Source organism: Prionailurus bengalensis, chromosome B1, assembly GCF_016509475.1.
Source record: "Prionailurus bengalensis isolate Pbe53 chromosome B1, Fcat_Pben_1.1_paternal_pri, whole genome shotgun sequence".
NCBI classification, from domain to species: domain Eukaryota; kingdom Metazoa; phylum Chordata; class Mammalia; order Carnivora; family Felidae; genus Prionailurus; species Prionailurus bengalensis.
The window spans coordinates 54,404,030-54,426,459 of NC_057344.1; the positions used below are offsets into that span (position 1 = coordinate 54,404,030).

At 34.7% G+C, this 22,430-nt stretch overlaps 1 protein-coding gene across 1 annotated transcript in view; it reads left to right on the forward strand.

The window, feature by feature from the left end:
• Positions 1-20,555, forward strand: part of FBXO8 (F-box protein 8) — a 46,914-nt gene extending 26,359 nt beyond the window's left edge. The window contains exons 4-6 of the mRNA XM_043565471.1: positions 15,376-15,494; positions 16,662-16,858; positions 17,984-20,555. Coding sequence (XP_043421406.1) covers positions 15,376-15,494; positions 16,662-16,858; positions 17,984-18,171 — 504 coding nt within the window. The 3' untranslated portion in view covers positions 18,172-20,555. The remainder of the gene's footprint in view (positions 1-15,375; positions 15,495-16,661; positions 16,859-17,983) is intronic.
• Positions 20,556-22,430: the final 1,875 nt, after the last annotated feature.

Genomic DNA, 22,430 nt, shown 5'->3' on the forward strand with positions numbered 1-22,430 from the left:
TATTTTTATATAGAATTATCTGTATGAGTCATACTTTTAGCCAGGTCTTAGAATGACTCTTGCCAAGTTTTTTGAGTGCTAGAAATCAGAAAGTACTTTCTGGATGTTTTTTTCTGCCCTCATTGGAGCACTGTCATGAAATGTGTTATTTTGGGTTCATTTAAGCCTGAGAAGTAAATTAGTTTTGATGATATGTTTAAATATGTGTTGTTTATTGTTAGTACCTGAGATATGATGTGTGTAATTATTCAGTGTTATAAAAACTCTACTTTTCCATAATTTCTAGTTCTGTACTTATCATTTTGATAGCAAGCATCATTAAAATATTATAAAAATAAGAATACTTACAGCCACAGGGAACAAGATTCTCCAAAGGACATCGTTCATGTCACGGATATGGGTAACCAAACTCCACAGCAACTGCTGGCAGTGGCTCATGGGGTGGGGGAGAACATCTGCACAGTTTGTGGTACGATTATCTAGCACGCTGCTGTTATCTGCATGACGTTGTGATCTCAGCTGTATGTAAAGTCTTGATCTTGTGCATGAGCTTGTGTACTTTGTGGCAGGTGACCACATTCTAGTAAAGGAATGTGCTGAAAACCATCCATTATGTTAGGCTGTTTTCCCCCTGCATGTACAAGTTACGTGTGTTGATTTTATTCTGCTAGCAGTATTATAATAAAGTAATTTTTTCTTATCCCCCAATTAGCTATATTCCTTGAGCTCCATTTAGTATGAGACATTTTCTTAGCAAACATGATTTAATTTCAAGATATTATAGTTTTTATTTTTGCTTGTGTAAGCATGTTTTTAAAAAGTCTTTTATATTCTCATTGGGGTCAGGGAAAAGTAGTCTTTTTTGTAACTATACAATAGCACATTTTCTTTGTGTTCATAAAGGATGGCCCACAAGCATACAATTTTATGCATAGTTATTAGTGATGTGGGATAGATAGAGTTTCTTCTCTTCTTATGAGAAGAAATATTTTAAATTTGACCTGTGTACGCATTTTAGAGGGAAATGCATAAGCAGTTTATTTTAAAGATAATGATTCTTTTTGTTGTTTGTCCAGCTAAAATATAAACAGGAAATTGTAGTTCTCCATTATAAAAAGGAACTCAGAAGTTTGTACTCAGATGTTAAATCTTAGTTTTTGCTCTAATATACAGCAACAAAATGCTCATTACCATTACTTCATAGCATAGCAACAATGATGAAAACTATTTTTATTCCTAAGGATAGAAAACCCTATCAGAAATTGGTGTCATCAGAATGTACAGATAAGCATTTCCCGAATGTATTCTTTGGAATAATTGTTCCACGGGATAATAGATAATCAAAAGAGTTTCCCAATCTAATAAATGACATGTTATGATTAGCTGGCTTATTTAAAGAATAACTTTTCAGAGCCTTTATTATATTTATATACAGTTTGAATATGAAAGAGGAAGTTTTGTATACAGTATTATTCAAATTTATCTGACATAGTGGCTTTTGGAGTTTTTTCTTGTTGTTTGGTTTTTTGGTAAAATAACATTTGAGGGGACTCGTTCTGTACATGCTAGTATAGATTATTGGTAATCTTACTATGTGTAAATAAATATGTGTTCCTAACCGGATAGACACCTAGCTTGAATAACTGAAATGCCCTCTTGTTCACTGACAATTAATCTGATACCTATTTTACTTGTAATCCTCTCTCTTTTTGAAAGTCTATGAATCTATATCTGTTCTCTTTTGTATGATAGTATTATAAAAAAAAAAACCTTAAAACTGAGAGTTGTGTCTTGAAAGATTGAGAGATTTATCTATGTTCTGGATTTTGGTTGTCATCTAATATGTTAAAGAAAATGTTACTTTGGAAAATAAGGACAGGACAACAAACCTGATAGGCATATTGAATTCAAATATTCATATATGATATGAGCAGTTATCCCAGAGTTATTTCCATGATACACTGATCATATCATGGACTCTCAAGGTGTGTTTACTTTTGCCTTCTTTTGATAAAAAGTTGTCCACCACCACTCAAAACATAACATGCCCATATGAAAGTATCCTCACCACAAAGAGCACAAAGAAATTCTCTTCAAATTCCTTACGCTTTTTAGGAAGAAAACTATCCTTTCAGGTGCCTTCAGTGTACTTCTGTTGATTCCTAATGGACATACTGAATCACGGGAACATTCCTAGACCAGTTAGGAACAGAATAGAAGGGATTGCATGATTGGCTTAGAGTTAATCATGACTGAGCAACCGTGGCTGAAATTCTAAAGACAAGGAAAAGACTGAGATTGCTTTGGGCTAGGTCTCCACGCATCCGCAACATTAGTTTTACTAGTGAGGCACTTGTAAAATTTGTTATTCTGCCTCTCTTATTTCTGGGCTCTACTGGTTTAAAAGTCTTACCCAAAGGAAAAGTATTGATAAGAGGCACAACAATTCAAATTGGTTGCTGAGACGACCTTCTTGCCACTTTAGGTCCTCCTGCCACTGAGCAAAGAAGATACCCTTCCCCCCCAAAAATGAGGATCAGTAATTATTCTGTGGTTGAAGTAATTAAGCCTAATTATCAGTGGGAAATAGTTTCCCCCACAAAGTGGGGAAAACAGAAGGATATAAGTGGAACTCAGGAGATGTCTTCAAATTCCTTCTACTACTGCTATATCCTATTGTAAAAGTAATTTAAAAAAAATCACACTAACCCTATGTGGGGAAGGTTGAAATCACATCACTTAGGCTACTCACTAGGTAAAGAATTTGAACCAGCTGAAAGGATTGATCCATTTTCAGCCTCCGAAGTTGAATACAGATGATTCCAAAACCATCATGTTAATTTTATTTCCCTTGGCTCTCATGGCATCCATGCAATTCAGTTCTGGCCTGTAAATTGGAGGAAATATGTGCAGAGAAAATTTTACGTTTCAAAAAGATACAAAAAAAAAAAAGTAGTACTGTGGAGTATCTATGTGCATGTGTACATACCTGTCCATGTGTATACCTCTGGCACTAATATGTGAGCCTATAACAACGGAAACGGAAGCAGCCATCTTGCAGCCATGAGGGCTATTAATAACAGTGCTAGTAGCACATTAGGAAGAAAGAATTGGGTCCATGAGGCTAACAACTGTGGAGCCAAAATACTTTACAATTTGTTTGTTACACAAGGCAACAAATCCTTTACGGTTTTGAATTGGGGCTCCTATTGCTTGCAGTCCAAAGGATTCCACTGCATCGTCATTACCGCCATCATCACCCAGACTCATTAAGAGTTTTATATTGTAATCCTGAACAAATTATTTTTTATAAAAATAAACAATACTAATTTTCATTAGCAAATTAATTTTATCCCCATTTTGCTGATGAGAATTTAGTCAGAGCAAAGGAGCTAGTTGACACTGAGAGGCATCCCTCACTGAATATAGCTTAGAAAGCTTTCTCCTCTATTGGAATGATTTACCCAAAACAACTAAAATACTCAAGCTGATTGGCAAAACCCCTTCCCCTTGATTAGCATTAGAGTCAAAGTGAAAAACTATGCCTCGCAGACACTAAATATTATCCTCTGGCTAGATAATTATGACTAGTCAGGTTGTACTGAACTGGAAGCCATTTACTTTTTTGCGGGCAACGTGGCATGTGTATGGGTACGTATCAATATATCTCTTTTTAATCTGATCAATCATGTGTTATATTTAAGAAGGTAACGTTATCCTATGTCATTCAGGTCAATACCCTGCCCTGACCATAACATATCTTGGCTACCCTCCCATTCCTTTGTCTTCAGGAGTCCTTGGAGTACGTGCTCTAGAATCACTCCATAGAACTACATGGACTCAGGGTAAACCTTTTAGAAGCTTCATAGGGAAATAAATTTCCCAGCCCCTTTTGTCTTAATGTAATTGAAAGAGAGATTAAGACCTAGAGTATCCTATAGTTTATTCATCAGGCAAACCACCTGATGCATTTTGCTTTTGTTTTCTATAGTTATCACAGGGGATATTGTTAACTCATTTAGTGTGAATTATCTAAGGGCAAAGTAAACAAAAATTAGTGGAAAATGTATTGATCTAGGACCTTTAAACCAGAAGAAAGAATAAAGTTAGAATATTTTAGTACCAAAGCACCCATACTACAAACTCTTAAATTTTAAAATGTGCAAAGCTAAAATGAGCAAAAATTTTTCTTTGTTTGAATTTTACTTTTGTTGCCAATTTAAATAAATACACCTGGCAAGTTTACAATATTGTGTTACTATTTTAAGAACATTTCAAAGATAAATCTGTTTGCCTGTTACTTCCTTACCATGTCCTGACAACCTTAATAACCTCCATGTTCTTTGTTATTTGATGTGTCCACAGTTTCAATAAAATTTGGCAACACTTTCTAGATCTAAGTTCTCAATCTTAATGTCCAAAGTAGTTGTCTCTCCTACACGTCTTATCTGAATTTAGCAATTGCTAATACCAATGTCACTCTACAGTATGAATTCTTTATCTGAAACCTAAAAAACAATATATCCTCAGTTCTTGGATGTCTTCAGTTGTAGAGCATCCTTTGAAATATTGGAGTATAAAAGAAACACTACATTAAATGCAAAAGTTTGAACCAAAACTATAGTATACATGTATTCCTAACGTTATATAACATTTTCTTTCATGTCATAAAATTTTTGAAGATGCTTTTATTATAAAAGTGATAAGATCATTGTAACCACTTGTGACCATTTGTTAGCAAGTAACTATAGAATCATAGTGCCTGTTGCTTTTTATTATTTGTACTGGTGACTCTGACTTTTGAGAGTTTACAATGTGAGGCATTTCAAAGTATACTGGAGTTTTGATCCAATTCATAGGTTTTTGTGGTGGTTATCTTCTTTTCTTTTTTAACTTCAGTTTAATTATGTAATCCTTAAAAGTTTATAGCTTCTCTTGAAAGCCAGCTAGAGGCCTTGTACAGATTCATTCATTTTAAAAATATTTATTAAGTATCTCTCCAGTTACTAGTTATATGACTTTGACCTTGGCAAATCATTTAATGTCTGCACTCCAGTTTCCCCGTACGTAAAATGGGGACAATAATATCACATATATCGTGGTGTCACTGTGAATATTAAATGAAATAATAAATGTTAAATACTTAGTGGCTCTAAGTGCTTCCCAGAATGTAGGTTTCATTTATACTAGAGGTACAACCATAACAACTTACACTGTCAGGAGGCAAGTACTGCTGTAAACTGTGAGGTTCTTCCTCTCTTGGAACTTCTGGATTCTAGTAGATAGATATTTGACACCTGAGTACTGGCCCTTCATAATGTATGTATTGGTCACACCAACATCTCCTAGCTTTAAATGGTAATACCATTTGCCTTTAATATCATTTCCTAGTATGTGATGAACAGTCTTTTGCATATACAGTAACTTTTGTGCCAGTGGTGATACTTAGTGTAATGGTTTTTTTTAGGACATTTTAAACAATAATTAGGTGTCCAAAATTATGTTTAAATTAAAACATGTGTCGTGGCTGAATATCGTGATGAATAGATACTTTACTTACGTGACTAAGTACACACATGTGCTGGCAATAAAACTACCATTTAAATTCCAGCTTGCTTCTCTGCTTGTCTACTCTTAAGATACGAGGTTTTTCTTAATGTGTATTTCAAAATTGTTTCAGAGCCGTCAAAATATATTTATAAATGTACATATGAGTATCTAGGTAATATGAGAAAAGTGTTTCTTATTTACCAAAGTGGAGTTTGTCATTTAAATATATACATATACACACATATATTACTGCGAATGCAGTATTTACATGTAGTTTTTATAAAGTGGGGATTTAAATTAGTATTCAAATGGATCACTTTCTCATTAGTTTGAGTTGTTATTAATTGTACCTTAATCTAATAGAGTTTTATTTCCAGATTTTGATTAGAATGCTTTCTTTTTCTGATTTACAAACAGTTTAGTGAAAGAAGGGGCTTTTCCCAAAAGCTGAAGCTTACGTCAGCTACCAGCAACTTGTCAATAATATTAGCTCTTAGTACTTATTTATCATTTAAGAATTACCTTCATGTTCTTCATCTTATTTACTTATCCCTGTCATGAGAGTGATACTTTTGGAGACTACTAGAACTCAGTGTGATTCTTTTTCTGTTTGAGTATATTAGAATTAATTAATAGGAACTTTTAATTGTTATTTAAAACCTAGATAATGACATTTATGTTATCTTGTCTGATGTCATTGCTTTCTCTCCTATGAAAAAGAAGCACAACGATCTGTCTTACATTTCTCCTCCATTTTCTCTGGACTCCATTAGAAGTATTTTCCGTTTTTGTTTTGATTTTCTTTGAACTGTCCCTCCTTTATGTAAGATTTCCTTTTGACATCTTTTGGCTTCAAATAATTTAGAGTATATATATATATGACTATTCTTAGCAGTTCATCAACATTGTGCACTTCGATGTATGGAAAAGTCCTCCATAAATTGTTGCAGGAAGCTGAAATCCAATCCAATTTCATTCCATATTCCATACTTAAAAAAATGAATAGTATGATTCTTCATTATTCTCTAGAATCTTTTATTCTGAGCAATTTCAGTAAGGAATTGGCTGCAATATATCAGCATTTTCTCTTCACGTCTATCACTTCCTCCGCATAAGCATGGACAATGTGTGCTCTGTTTTTCCTAGGGAAGAGATAAGACAAATCTGCACTTCAGATTTCAAACTGACATCAAAATTATCTTCACATTTCTTTCCCAGTTGTCATTACCTCCTTTCCTCTTATTTATAGCTAAGTCACACAGAGGCTTTCTGTGAATAGCCTACTTACAGGCACCTCAGTAAGAGGTAAACTTCATTTACTACTCTTATAATCTTTTCATATAGGACAACTTTAACAACTTGAGCCTAGTTTTTACTTTAGTCTTTGAATCTAGTAACTAGATTAGGAATAATGATTATAATATGTATAAATAGACTAAATTATAATGAATAAATGAAATAACATTACATTTCTAAAGTACATGTGGTAGGTCAGTGTTACAACAGAGGAGAGTGGTGTGGATACTTCCAGAAGAAAACACTGCAAAAGTTAGTGGGTAAAATGAAGTGAAATGACACAATAAAAACATTGATACCTAGTCTTAAAATGTGCTCATTAGGTAATCTTCTGCATTTATTTTGCTGCAGCTAAAAAGCACCGTGTTGATTTATTACTTGAACAGTATATATCCCCAAATGAATCTCACCTGTTCAAGTTCTATGTGGGTTTTTTCCCCCTTAACTATAAAATGAATACATATTCTCTGGTTAAATATGGAGAGTGAGAACTACTGATTGAACAAAAATTAGTGGGTTTTATATTTTGCAGTGATCCTGAAAGTACTGTAAAAAAGAAGAAATAATATCAGAGCAGTCGTCTGAACCATTGTTGCTGTTTTCTAGCAAGACAGTGGGGTACTCCATGTGACCTATGGAGGGCTGCCCCTCTGAACTAATTATTTTTACTATCCAGAAAATAACCATCCATAATAGTTTTTGTATCTCAATTTTTACATTACTTTTAATGCAAAAGGATGACATTTCAGTTGCTCGTTTCACTGAGGTTAAAATGCATATGTGAATATTATTATGTCAATTCTTACTGAAAGAAAAAGTAGAAATCTAGATTGAACTCTTCTGTTTTATAAAAATTTATTGTTAAAATTTAAGGATCAGTATTTTAAAAGTCCTCTAATAAAGTCCTCTAAAAAAATTAAATGCAGTGTCCGTTTTGCTTTCCATTATATAATTATATTAGCATTATATTATGCTGTAAGGACAGATTTATTGCCTGAAAAGTAGTAGCCGTGGCAAATTTGAGCAAAGGCAAATTTGAGCAAAATTAGCTAGAACCCATCTTTTTCTAAATTTCTTTATTAGGCTGTTCTGAAGGATACAAGGGTACCCCTTACTTTGTCACAATTTTGCTATATACATGATTGTTTTTATTGATACAGGCTGCTACACGATGTTTCTGCCAAGCGTCTATGCAAATAGCCAGTACTGTCGGTACCAGTAGTCAGTGTTTGGTCTTTTAAATTAAGACTTTATAATTTTTTAAGTCAGTTTTAGGTGTGTAACAAGAGTTGATTCTTTTACATTTGGCTTTGCATACCTAGTGTTTTAGAATTCACTCTGTTCCTAAATGTATGATTTCTGACCCTGAACATAAGTATGGTAGGTTTGGCTTTTGAAGTACACCATGGATAATGACTTTAATCGATAAGTAAGGCTTTATTAAAAGGGGAGAGAAAACGTGGGTATCGATGTAATAGAAGAAATGAAACAAAGTAAAGGTATCTTAAAATGAATTCTGTGAAAAGAGCCATTCTTACAGTCATAACATAGATAAATTGTATAGGTGACTAAGCCCCAACACATCGTTTTCTTCATTTTGAATTCCTTCTTAATATTGGCGTAAGCTGTCTATTCATGATTTCTTGAATTGTTTGTTTGCCTCCTAAACAAATTACATCAAAACAGCTCACTACTCTAATTTGTGTAAATCTTGGGGCTGTCATTTGTATAACCATTTTTAGTGACATATTCTGTGCTGTCTACTTTACAAAATTTCTTAATTGTTCTCTCTTGGATTACTGTAAACACGTGTTCTATTAAAGAAAATGTAACATGAATTGACACTCATGTCACCTGGGTTCTCGCTGCTGCCTGGTGCTCCTTTGGTTTATTCCCTGTTGTGCCTGAACCGTTGTGATAGACATCTTCAGCACTTCACTGGGAGATCCAATTCAGCTCTCTTTTCCAACTCTTTCTAGATGGTTCGTCCACCCGAAGAAGAAAACCAATATGCACTCTGCTTTTTGCCTTTATCACTTTCTTAACATAACCTGTCTCCTAACCGTTACTACTGCCCTGTCCTCCAGGCTCAGAAAGCATTATCAACTCCCTGTGTCTGCTTTTGGTCCAAGATTTTTCTTTCCTTCTTCTGATCAGCTTCGTTATTTCCCATTATTCTATCTTCTGTCTCACTTTTTTGTTCCTTTGCTTTTTCCGTCTTTATGGTCTTTGCCTCACGTTGGTTTCGAATTTCGGTTACCGTATTTTTTACTTCGGCCTGGTTTTAAGCTCTTTTATCACTGTGGTAAGGGACTCCCTGATGTCTTCTGTGCTTTCCTCAAGGCCGGCTAGCAATCTTATGATTGTTACTTTAAATCCTGGATGAGGCATGTTACTTGGATCTGTTTCGATTGGATCCCTGGCTGTGACCATTTCTTGTTCTTTCTTTTGGGATAAATTCCTCCATCTTGGCATTTTGTCTAGGTCTCTTTCTTCTTCTGTGTGTTAGGAATGCTGTTATGTTTCCTGCTGCCGAGAGTAATGGTTTTATGAAGAAGACACCGTACAATGTCCAGGGCCTAGCGCTTCAGGAAGTGTCTCTGGAGCATGTTGTGTGTACTCCGTAGCTGTGTTACGTCCGCTCTATCCCTCAGGCCGGTCCTCCTCTGCAGGGATTCTTCTTTCCTCCAGTGGGGAGTGTTTAGACCTCGGCCAGCGTGGCGAGTTGTAACTTTTTTCAGTCCTTTCCCCTGCTCCCCTTTTCTCTACCTTGCTACTCCCATTATCTCCTCCTGCTCCTTACGTCAATCTTTTACTCACTCTGCTGGTTCTCTTTCTTTCTTTCTTCCTCGACGTGCATGGGTCAAGATTTTCTTGAAAAACCGTGTTTCCCTTATTGACCTTTAACGTCGCCTTTTATTTTTCCCATCTTTATACTAATAAATTTTTCAAGTGAGTGGACTATCAGTTTCTTTACCTTGAGCTCATTCCTTAGCTTTCTTCTTAGACTTGAGCCCCCATTACTCTGAGGAAAGAGACCTTGAAAGGTACTACTTTCTCTTTCTTTTCTCCCTGTCACCAAATCCATTACCCTCTTTCCACGTGTTCATCTCTTTGAGCTCCCTCAAAGAAAAAGGAAACCAGCCTTGTTTTATGCCAGACACTTTCAAATCTTCACAATAGCCACTTAAATAAGATTTTTACTGATTAGGAAACCGAGGTTCCAAAAGTTTGCGTAAATTATGTTCACAAGATCATGAAATGGCAGGGCCATGATTTGGTCTCTCTTGGAACAACTAGGCTCTTTCTCTTTCTGTACTATGGAATTGCACTGTATGCCCCTGTCTTTACATTTCAAAGACTTTAACCCCCGGGACATTATTGTATCCCTGTGTTATTCATTACCTACTCCTTTACCGATTCTTCTTATTCAGGATCCTTAATCTGTACCTTCAACCCTCACTTTTTTCATTATCTTATTACATTGCCAACTGCTTCCCCTGCCTTTCTAGTTGTACCTATCATCACCTGAAATTCAACATTTCAAAGTCCACACTCATTACTCTTTCCTTTAATTCAGCACCGTCTATAAACTGTGGAGTTTTTTGTTTTGTTTTGTTTTTACCCCTGTCAGGCATTTCCCTTTTCATCTAAGCCAGAAACATCAGTTACCTTTATCTTTCACTTTTCATTATTCATTGGCGCATGGTTCCATGTGTTCTCACTTCTCATTTTTATATACATATGTAGCACATGGATTTTGTGTATATATATATGTGTATATATATGCATATATGTGTATGTGTATATATACACACATATATATGTGTGTATATATATGTGTATATATATATATGTGTATATATATACATATGATTTTAGAAAAGAATATTTCCTTTGCATTTCTGTTGCTTTTTCCACATGTTTAAGCCTGGACAATTGTAGTAGCCTACTGTCTAATTTCCATTTTATTACTTATTTATATTACTGTCAAATTGATATTGCAGGCCATTGCTTGATAATGTTAAAAAGTCTTCAGAGGCTTCCAGTTACATATAGGGTAGAAAATACACTTTATACCCTAAAACTCAGCCCTATTTCTCCTATAGTCTGATTCCAGACTTGCTCTGAAGTCCTAGATAGTTCGCCTGTTTTTTTGAAAATAGTCTGATTTTTTTTTTTAAATCTTCTAATGCTTTGGCTCATATGATAGAACATCGACTAAAATATTCCTCTCCATTGTTCTTCTCATTCTGGGCTATGTAAACCCCTACCATTCCTTCAGAGTAGATATTCCAGGAAACATGATTCAAATACCCTTTCCTACAGTGATTTTTTTTTTAATTGAACTACTGAAATGCTTATTTTTCATACCAGTTCATTTAGGCCTTAGTTGACTGTCTTGTGTCATTGATTTGTCACACATGCCTAGTGTGGTTATTTGTGTACCTGTCTCATCTCCCCAGATAAACTTTAAATTTGCTTAATGCAAAACTTTCGTACTTTTCAGTGTCTGTCACTGAGTACCTTGCATATTTACCATTTGCTTAATACATTGTAAATGAAGATCTAGATGTAAATGAAGATTTAATTTTAATAGGTTTGTTTGGATTCAGTGTTTCAGAAATGCTTTTAAAGAAGATGCATAGCTATCTATATGAATATATACACATACACACAGACATACATATGTCAGTTTTACAAACTAGTCTTTGGGTGTTCATCTTTATATTTAAATTTAAAGTTAAATGGATACTTTAAAAGAAATCACATTACGAAGGAATTTAGGATTTGTAATATGAATATTATTTATGTTTATGATTTTCTGGAGAAATATGAATCTTAATGTCTATATGCAATCTATTTTCATAATAAGAATTTTATTTATCCCACTGTAACTTTCCTTTAAAAATTTTTTTTAACGTTTATTTATTATTGAGAGACAGAGACAGAGCATGATCATGGGAGGGGCAGAGAGAAGGGGAGACACAGAATCTGAAGCAGGCTCCAGGCTCTGAGCTGTTAGCACAGAACCTGACGTAGGGCTTGAACCCACAAACTATGAGATCATGACCTGAGCTGAAGTCAGGCGCTTAACCGACTGAGCCACCCAGGCATCCCACTGTAACTTTCCTTTAATACCATTCATTAAATAAAATCCATTTTGGTCAATAGTTTTCTTCCAGATGACAGAAACTTCCCTTTATGCTATGGAGCCAATTCATGAAAGGACTGACTCCGTCATGATTTATCTTTGAGTTATACAGCAACAAAAATTAAATTAACCAAATGACAAACTATTAGCCTTGAACAGCTATAGCTCAGAAGCACGATCTTCCTTACATGGCACAAGCCTGCCTCCTTATTACTGACATTTAGTAACCATACTCCTACATCATCTAAAATAGGATTTCTAACCTGAAGTTCTTAGATGGGCTTCAGACATAAATACATATATATATATGTATTTATATATACATATATATGGCTCAGTGAGTTAGGCATTTGACTTTGGCTCAGGTCATGATCTCACAGTTTGTGAGTTCAAGCCCCACATAGGGCTCTGTGCTGACAGCTCAGAAACTGCTTCTGATCCTCTGTCTTCCTCTCTCTCTGTCCCTGTCCCTTTTTCTCTTTCATGCAAACACACTTTCTCTCTTTTAAAACAAAATGTTTTAAAATGTGTGTGTGCATTATTCTGGGGAGACGTTCTATAACTTTCATCAGCTTAAGATCTTCACTGAAATTACAGGGTCTATCTTTTTTCCTTATGATAAAGCCTTTCAGGTGTCTTAACCTTAAACTTCTTTCCTAAGTATCTTTTTTAGGCCTAATATCCCTAGATGCCTCAACTCTTCATTATCTAACAGGACTTCTGGACCCTTCAACAATCTTATCAGGTCTTGATTTCCTTTATCCGGATAAGTTCTAGTTTATCAATATGGCCCATAAAATGTGACATCCAGAATCAGACACTTTTATAGTGAATTATGTAGACAGTAGTGAGCTACAGACTTCTTTTTTTTTTTTTCTGGAAACTATGTTAATATAAACTAACATTAATGTTCATGATTTGCTTTGTGAGACACCACATACATAGCTCACCCTGCTGAGAGCTCTAGTCCTAAAAAATAACTAACATGCTATGTGGTCTGAAGGGAACTCTCTGTACCATTCTTCTAAAACTATATTGAAAATAAAAAGAATAGTTATACCACTTATTAAACAAATGTACAGTTATTCAACAGGTCTCACACTATGTTTTCTTTTGTAGTTCCATGCTTACATAATAAGATAGGAATTCGAATGGTTGCCTGCTTGCTTATTGAAGAAAATTATAATCTGTCTCATGCCTTTTCCCATTTCACATCCCTTGACCCTTCAGTCTGATAGCCCTTCTAAAGTAATCTTCCTTTCCAGAGGAATCCCAGGCTTGAAAACTGATGCCTCCTTTCCTCATAAAACCAACAGAGTTGGCTTATTTCAGGTTGTGTCCCTAGTTTTCAGGCTTTGGTTTAAAACTGACTAAGTTCATGCCTACTCCTCTGTATATGGTTGATTTTGGAGACTTCAACATTCTTAAAACACGTGTTCCTTAAAAAAGGAAATTGTCAACAGCATATTTTTAGGATCTCACATGAGGTAAATACCAATGTTCATTTATAACTAAGAAGCATTAACTGATGTTAAAATGCACATATCATATAATTAGACAATTATGTACTATTTAATGGATCATGCAGTATTTTTTAATATTTTGTATAATTTTAAAAAGAACTAGTTTTACATGTCCTAAATATTGGCTTACAAGTAGGTATAAATAAAGAACCCATTCCATAATATTTAGTTGGCATTCCTCTTTGAATCACTTAGATTAAAATTAAGCACTGGTAATACTTCTGAAAAATTGTTATTCTTTTAAGTGGAGGAATTTTGGAAATAAATCAAACCTGGAAACTTTTGCTAAATAGATCATTTAAAACATACAGTCAACTCTCGATTATTCAAACTAATGGAGGAAAGGATGGAACAAGCATTAATATTTCTTTAGTTCCTGCCCCTCAGATAACTGCCGAGAGCTTCATTCCAAATTCTTGGGCTTTCCATCTTGACCATGTTACGTTTCCTAGCCGTGTATCTAGGATGCAGTCTGAAATGTGGCTTACAATTGAGTTGACACGAACATCTCATGTTATATTCTGCTTTTATATACATTTCTTTAAATCAGTGCTTTAGCACTGCCTTTTACTATTAAAATTCACATGAGAAACTGATAACATTGCCATTAGGATATTATCCTGATGGCTCATAAACTTAGTTTTATATTAAAAAATCTTTTGTTTGAATTACAACTTACAGATAATTATGACCTTTCAAAAGCATTACCTCATGGTATCAAATTGCTTTTTAATTTTTTTAATATAAAAATTTTATGAGACTTTTTATTTTGAAGAGTCTTTTATAAAAATTCCTTCAACTTTTTGAATTCTTAATGGGTGCAATATTTCTGAGTACTATATGTAAGTGTTTGTAAAAGGGAAGAAATGCTGAAGGAATTTATGTGTGAAAACAGTATGTTGTGTGTATATAATACATCATTTTCTCTACTAATTAACTGCACACAGTGTGCTATTATCCAGACATAAGTATTCATGGGAACGCATGTATCTGGATAACTACGAGTTGAAATAAACACACCTGCCTTTTATTTCAATAACTGCACATTCAAATCCACATAAGGTATTTATTTGAATGTGACCTCCGCATACATGAGAGAACATTGGCTTCAGTGTTCTATTTTTTTGTTGATGTTTTGTTGTTGTTGATTTAAATCTAAAATAGGTACAGACTGTGGATAATGCTTCTCTGGAAAACTTTGCATGCAGGGAAAAGGAAATTCAAAGATAAATCCTATGAAAAACCATTGAAACTGTTTTGTTTTATTGTATTTTGCCTCACTATGTATTGAAGCTAAATTCTTGTAGAATGTAGCAATGCTTAAAGCCAAAGTATGTGTACAGGCCCTAAACCCACCTGGAATTGTGCCTACTTTAAGTTGAATAATGTAATTTTTTTTTTTTTTTAATTTTTGGTTTTCGGTTTGTAGAATCTTATCTCAAGTTATTCCCTTGAATAGTGTATTAGAGCATGTCTTTAAGAAATCGTGTTTTCTGTTAGGCAGTGGAAGTGTTTGTTAAAAGGCTTAAAGTCTATAGCGTAGTTTCCCCTTGCCCCCACCATTTACGCCATATTTCCGTAAAGTTAGTTTTAACTGACATGAGCCAGAAAATTGAATTAGGATTTCTTTGGGAGTCTTAACTTTGAATTTCCTACTTTTCATTGCATGTAAACTATCAACCACAAGTAATAGTTTCAGTTCAAGTTCTAGCTTGTATTTTGCATGTTAAAGCTATAAAAAGTCTATTAATGCTGGAAAGAATTTATGGCTATTGTTCTGCTATCGCCTGATTGTTAAAATTTATAAATAAAGACTGGCTTTATTTATGTAAACTTGTCTTTCTGCCATAGGGAGTGAACTACTTTATGTCCAAGGGTATCCTAGATGATTCACCAAAGGAAATAGCAAAGTTTATCTTCTGTACAAGAACACTAAATTGGAAAAAACTGAGAATCTATCTTGATGAAAGGTAAAAAAAAAAAAAAAAAATTACGTCTTCTTTAGAATTAGCTAAGTAATGTTTTTGATGAGTTAAGCTTTTCTTTAAAAACTACACCACATAGCAGTCATCTAGTTAAGAAATTTCTCTCGCAGCTATTTATAACTACCGTTGCAGCCTAAAAGCAGACAAACAGTATGTGAACCAATGATGGCTTTTTTTTTAAATGTTTTTTTATTTATTTTTGAGAGAGAGAGAGAGCGAGCGAGCACGAGTGGGAAAGGGGCAGAGAGACACAGAATCCAAAGCAGGTTCCAGGCTCTGAGCTGTCAGCACGGAGCCTGACGAACATGGCTTTCTTCTAATAAAATTTTGTTTACAAAACAGGTAGTGGGCCCTATTTGGACCACTAGCTATAATTTGCTTATCCCTACCATAAACAATTGATAGAAATTAAAGATGATGATCATACAATCATGATTGAGTTCAACAAGAGTTGAAGCATACTATACCAAAGTGTGACTATTAGAATGCCATTGATAAAAAATACTTATAATTATATATACACACATATACTTACACAAGTATTTATATAGTTGTAAATAATCTAAATGTTCATAAGTAGAAAGAAGGGTACTGTGGAGCCATTAAAAAGAATGATTTAGATCTGTGTGTAAAGATATAGAAAGATATAGAAAGCTGTTCACAATATACCAAATGAGCTAGGAAAAGCAAATACTAGAAAAATATATAGTACATGTTGACATTTTTAAGTCCACATAAATAGTTGTCACCTCTGGTGGTGTGGACTGGTATGGAAAGTGAAAACTCTTAATTATTTTCATAGTTAAAAGCATAAAGAATTTTGTTCTTATTTGGATTTAGTCAAGAAGACGCTTGAAAAGAAGCTGTCCCTTTTAATGTTGCTAAATTTATCTTTTCTTCATTTTATAATTAGAATTGCTAGCTTCAGTTGCTTTATAATAACCCATTCACAAAAGATTTTAAAATTAGTGTCTTAAATAATCATAATCAGATTTTTTAATTTTAAGGATTATGTATTACTTTGTAGGGTTAGCTGATCTCATAATCAGTAACAAAGTGTTTTCATCCAAACAGATGATGATTTATGAGTGCTTATCATTTTCCTAGTAGAGAAATGGTAATTAAAGCTGTATCTTTTTCTTTTTCCACTAGGAGAGATGTCTTGGATGACCTTGTAACATTGCATAATTTTAGAAATCAATTCTTGCCCAATGCACTGAGAGAATTTTTTCGTCATATCCATGCCCCCGAAGAGCGTGGGGAGTACCTTGAAACTCTCATAACAAAGTTCTCACATAGATTCTGTGCTTGCAACCCCGATTTAATGCGAGAACTTGGCCTTAGTCCTGGTAAGAATATATATAGTGAATTCCTTCCATCTCCCTTCCTGCCTCCAGGTAAAAACAGTAGTATATGAGACAATTTTTCTCACCGTGGGGAAAGATACTTTGAGTAATTATAAATGACTTCTCTTAGTACTTGTAGCAATCACTAAATATACGGAAAACTACATTTATGTGAGCTTAAAGGAATAGTTTGTTATAACTGTCCTTCATATGTAGTAAACATACCATTTTATTTTTTTTAATTTATTTATTTATTTTGAGAGAGAGAGAGAGCAAGCAAGCAGGGGAGAGGCAGAGAGAGGGGGAGAGAGAGAGAATCTCATGCAGACTCCTCATTGTCAACGCGGAGCCCGAAGCAGGCTTGAACTCACGAACTATGAGATCATGACCTGAGCCGAAACCAAGAGTCGGATGCTCACCTGACTGAGCCACCCAGGCGCCCCTAAACATACAGTTTTAGAAAGAAAATGAGACTTAGGTATAAATTCTTTAAAATGATTCTGGCCTGAGCATTGCATATTATTATTAATTTAACTAAAAACTTGAGAAATCATTTTTAAAGCTTTTCATAGTTCACATATTACATAGGTAACACCTAGAACTTTTCTACTAAAATTTAATTTTAATATAACGAATCTTTATCATCTGTGTCTGAGTATGTGTCTGTGTGTGTGTGCAGACATTTTCATTTGACTGAGCTTTACTTATCTCTTCATATCAACAACTTTATCATGCTTATCTTATTAAGTGGCGATTACAAAACATTCGCCCATCATGAAATTTGGTGAAAATGCTTTTACAAGATGTACTATTTAACTTAGCTTTCTTAAGATTGCAGGATTCTGTAATAAAAACACTATAGTAGTAGCAAGTACTTGTAGCAAATAATACTAGCAAGTATCTTGAGGCTTGTTACTTTTTTGATAGGAAGCATCAAATACTGCCTTGGGCATATAAAGTCATTTTGTTATTGTCTCATGCTGCTCAGGTTTAGCAATCTTTTTCCCTAGAAATTTACATTCTAATCTTGATTTCTTTAAATGGTGACAAGTTTTGCATTATAGGGTGCCTTGGGGACCACATTTTCCAAAGCAGCTAATAATTTGAGGTGTTTCTTTTTAATTCCAGATGCTGTCTATGTACTGTGCTACTCTTTGATTCTACTTTCCATTGACCTCACTAGCCCTCACGTGAAGAATAAGATGTCAAAAAGAGAATTTATTCGAAATACCCGTCGTGCTGCTCAAAACATTAGTGAAGATTTTGTAGGGCATCTTTATGACAACATCTACCTTATTGGCCACGTGGCTGCATAAAAGCACAATTGCTAGGACTTCCACTATTAACTTCAAACTAAAGTTACCCAAGGACTTATTTAGCAGTTATGGGGGTTACATTAGTGCTGGTCATCCTGGCCTCTGTATACAATCAAGCTTGAGTATACACCTTTTTTTTTTTTCCTTTTACTCTTTTCTTTTTTAGTAATTTCCTTGGGGAGCTAAAGGATTTTGCAGAATTTTTCTTAATTTTGCTTATCATGTTTTGCACAAAGCAGAGCCATTGTCTGACACAGCTGTTTAAGAATGTTAAACTGACATTATACTCTAAGGGATGGTATATTTGTGCATTAGATTTGCTTGAAAAACTATTCGTTTTCATTCTTTTTAAAAATACCATGTAATGTGTACATATTTAATGAAAGAGATTTATAATCATAATTATTTTATTGTAAAGATTTTAACTAAAGCCTTTCCTTTTCTCTCAAACTGAGTTCTGAAATTTATTTGATTCTGATCTGAGCTTTTTACTGTCTCCATAAAAGTTGGATCTGACTTGGATGAAAACCAATACCCGTTTGTCTTTCCTTTGAACTTTGAGAAGAGTATTTATTGTTTTGTTGCTAGTAACAAGCAAAACAGGCACTTATTTTTATAATATAAATTCATCACTTGACTTTCCATTTTGAAAAGTTTCCTCATTTGTCATGTTTTAGTCTTGTCTCAATAAGTCCTTTAAGCCATTTGAGATAGCAAAATGTATTAAATCTAAGATTTACATACATAGGAACAGAATGTTATTAGAACTTATATCTGATGTCGTTTGTCAAACTTTACCATTCTCTTGATAATTTGTGTTTAGAACCAGTTGAGTGAGGGATGTTGTGAGTGAATAAAGGTTCTTTATTCATTCATTCATTCAATAAATATTTACCAAGGGCCTTACGTGTATTAAACACTGTGCTAGGTAGTAGTGATACCTAGACATGGACCCTGCCTTCATAGATGTTACATGACTAGTAACAAAAGGAAAAATACAGCTTCGTGGCGAGCAAATGAAGAATAGCTTAACTAATAATCATTTAATTATGAACCACTTGGCATTGAAATGGTAAAGACTAGTATATTTATATGGTAAGTCAGAAGTTTTCTGGAAATACTAAGTGCTAAGTGAAAAGCACCAGCTTTGAAATGAGACATTATGTGATGGGTCGAACTCTAGTCTGGGGTGGGGGGAGCTTGGAGGGGCAGAAACTTGGGCTGGAGGTGTACAATCCTGGCTTCTTTAGACATCTGATCCTAAGTAAATAGCGGTCTGGTAACATCTCAACTACAGTGACGTCCTACAGAATTTTAGCGACACGACATAAGGTGATCAGACAATGTCAGAAGTCAAAGGGACTTTTAGACTGGGAGTAAACAAGTTCTCAGATCTTGAGGCAAGTATCTACATTTTCACATGTGCATAATTTCAAACTCCATGACAAAATAATCCTTTCTAATTTTAACTTCAAAACTAATGTATGGAAAAGTTTCTAAAGACACTGATGATAACGTTATTGTTTCTATTTTCCAGTGAATGGCAGGCATCTTGCCCTCTCTAGCTCCCCCTATCTTGTCTTTTTTTTTTTTCTTTTTTTCCATCCCCAACTCTCCCTTAACCATTAGGTCCTTTCTACATCTCTGTTTTAGCTTTACTCTCTCTTTTCTTTCCTTCTATTTCTTCTTCTTCTTTTTTGTATCTTCCATTTCCCAACTTTGTCCCTTTTTCCTGTTTTATTTTCTCCACCCTGACCTGATTACCTGATTATAAATGTAGGCCGGCAATCTTCTTTTTTTTTTTTTTTTTTTAACATTTTCTTTGAAATTTTTCGAACCTATAAAAAAGATGCAGAAAATGCCTGTATAACCACTGTGTAGATTCTACAATTACATTGTAATTGTACTCACTTTACCACATATTTGTACATCCCCCTGTCCATCAATCAACCCATCTTATTGTTTTGATACAGGTAATCCCAAGTTTCAGACATCAGTACGCTTCATTCCTAAAGCCTTCAACTTGTATATTGTTTGCTAGAGAGCTACCTTGTTTAAAGTTTTTTCTTTATAGGTAAAATTTACATTCAACGAAATGCATAAATCTTAGGGACACGAATCCATGAATCTTCATAAATGCATACACGTGAGTAAACCAAGCATGTATCAAGATAAGCAACTTTATGCAACCTGTTTATAGGTAATATTTGCACCCTTCACATAAAGTATAAAAACCTTGTAACCACATACAGTGTTTACCCCATTCTTTCATTTGTTGTCTTACAGTTGTCATATGTGTTACATAGAGTGTATGTTATAAACTCCACAATGTGATAGTTTGCTTTGAGTAGTCGTATACATTTTAAACAAAAAAAAAAACAAAACCCTCCTTCATATTTACACACATTGTCATTTCGAATGCTTTTATTCCATCCCGAAAATCTAAGTTTCCTTGTAGTATCATTTATGTCAGCCTGAAAAATTTTAACATCTATTACAGTTCAGATCTCCTGCCAATTTATCATAGTTCATTTTTACATGAAAATGCCTTTATTTTGTTTTTCTTTTTCAAGAACGCTTTTGCTGAATATATAATTCTGTGTTGACAGTTTCTTCCCCTGCCCCCTTTGATACTTTAAAGCTATTCCTCTACCGTCTTCTGGTCTCCTCTGTTTCCATTAAGAAGTCAGTGTAGGGGCACCTGGGTGGCTCAGTTGGTTAAGCGTCCGACTTGGGCTCAGGACATGATCTCGCGGTTTGTGGGTCCGAGACCCACGCTGCGCTCTGTGCTGACAGCTTGCACAGAGCCTGGACCCTGCTTCTGATTCTGTGTCTCCCCCTCTCTCTGCCCCCGCAGTGCTCATGCTCTGTCTCTCTCTGTCTCTCAATAATAAATAAACATTAAAAAAAAAAAAAAGTCAATGTATTCAACGTGTTTTCTCCCTGTGTGTATAATAATGCCATTTTCCTCTCACAGTTTTATTTTGTCACATATTTTTCTGCCTCATTTTCTCTTTCCTCTCCTTTACACATGTGCTAGAACTTTTGATATCATCTCACAGATTTTTTATCTGTTTTTTTCCTCTCCCAACTGGATTATTTCTCTTGATCTATATTCTAGGTCACTGACTCTTCTGTAATCGTCCGTCTTTGAAGTCCATTCAATCAACTTTTTTTCTCTTAATCATGATGTTTTTTGGTTCTAGAAATTCCTTCTGGTTCTTTATAATTTACATTTCTGTACCGAGATTTCCTGTCTTCATTTACTACAAGCACATTTTCCCTTACAACCTTGAACATAGTTAAATAGCAGCTTTAAATCTTTATCTGCTCATTTCATCCTTTTGACTGTCTCTTCTTTTGAGAATAGATTGTATTTTCCTGTTTGTTCAATATGTTAGTAATTTAGTTTTTGTCCTGGACACGGTGAATAAAATATGGTGAAACCCTGGATTATGATATATTTCTCCAAATAACTTTTTTTTTTTTTTAAGCTGGGAGTTAACTGGCAGAGCTCAGTTGCAAGCTCTCACTCCCCTGAAGTTGGTGGCAGCTCAGATATCAGTTTACTTCTTTAACCTGGCATCTTTTTTTGTCTGTACAGACTTCAGAGAGAAGCCAGAGTTTGGGGCACAGTTCCTACACAGAAACCAGGGCCCTCTCTGGTTCTTTTCTTGCCATTATTTCTTTCTTAATTTTCTAGCAACTGCTGTTGCCCCAAACTCTGTCCCCTGGTTCTTCAAGTCAGTGAAACCATAGGCTATGATGCAGACTGGGGACTCACCCTCATGCAGAAAGTATAAAAATGGGAAAACTCATCCAATGCCGCCATCTTCCAAGCATTCTCTCCTCTGTAGGATCAGCCTATATCGGATTGCTTTCCATAACTTTCAGGTAGTGGATTTCCATATTTTGTCCAGAGTTTGTGGTTTTATCTGTTCAAGGAAGAGCTATTTGGCCATCGTTTGAAGTAGAACCCTCTTTGATTGGGCAGTATTCTTTTCAATACTTTTTAATCCTTTTAAAAACGATGTTTTTATTGATGGAGAACACAAACAGGGAAGGGGCGGAGGGAGAGGGAGAATCTTAAACAGGCTCCAGGCCCAGCACGAACCATGAGATCATGACCTGAGCCGAAATGAAAAGTTGGACGCTTAACCAACTGAGCCACCCTGGTGCCTTTTTTCTCCTATACTTACTGAATAGGGATTTATCCCTGGCATTTTAAAACATAAGTATGTTTAAATGCTCTAGTAAAG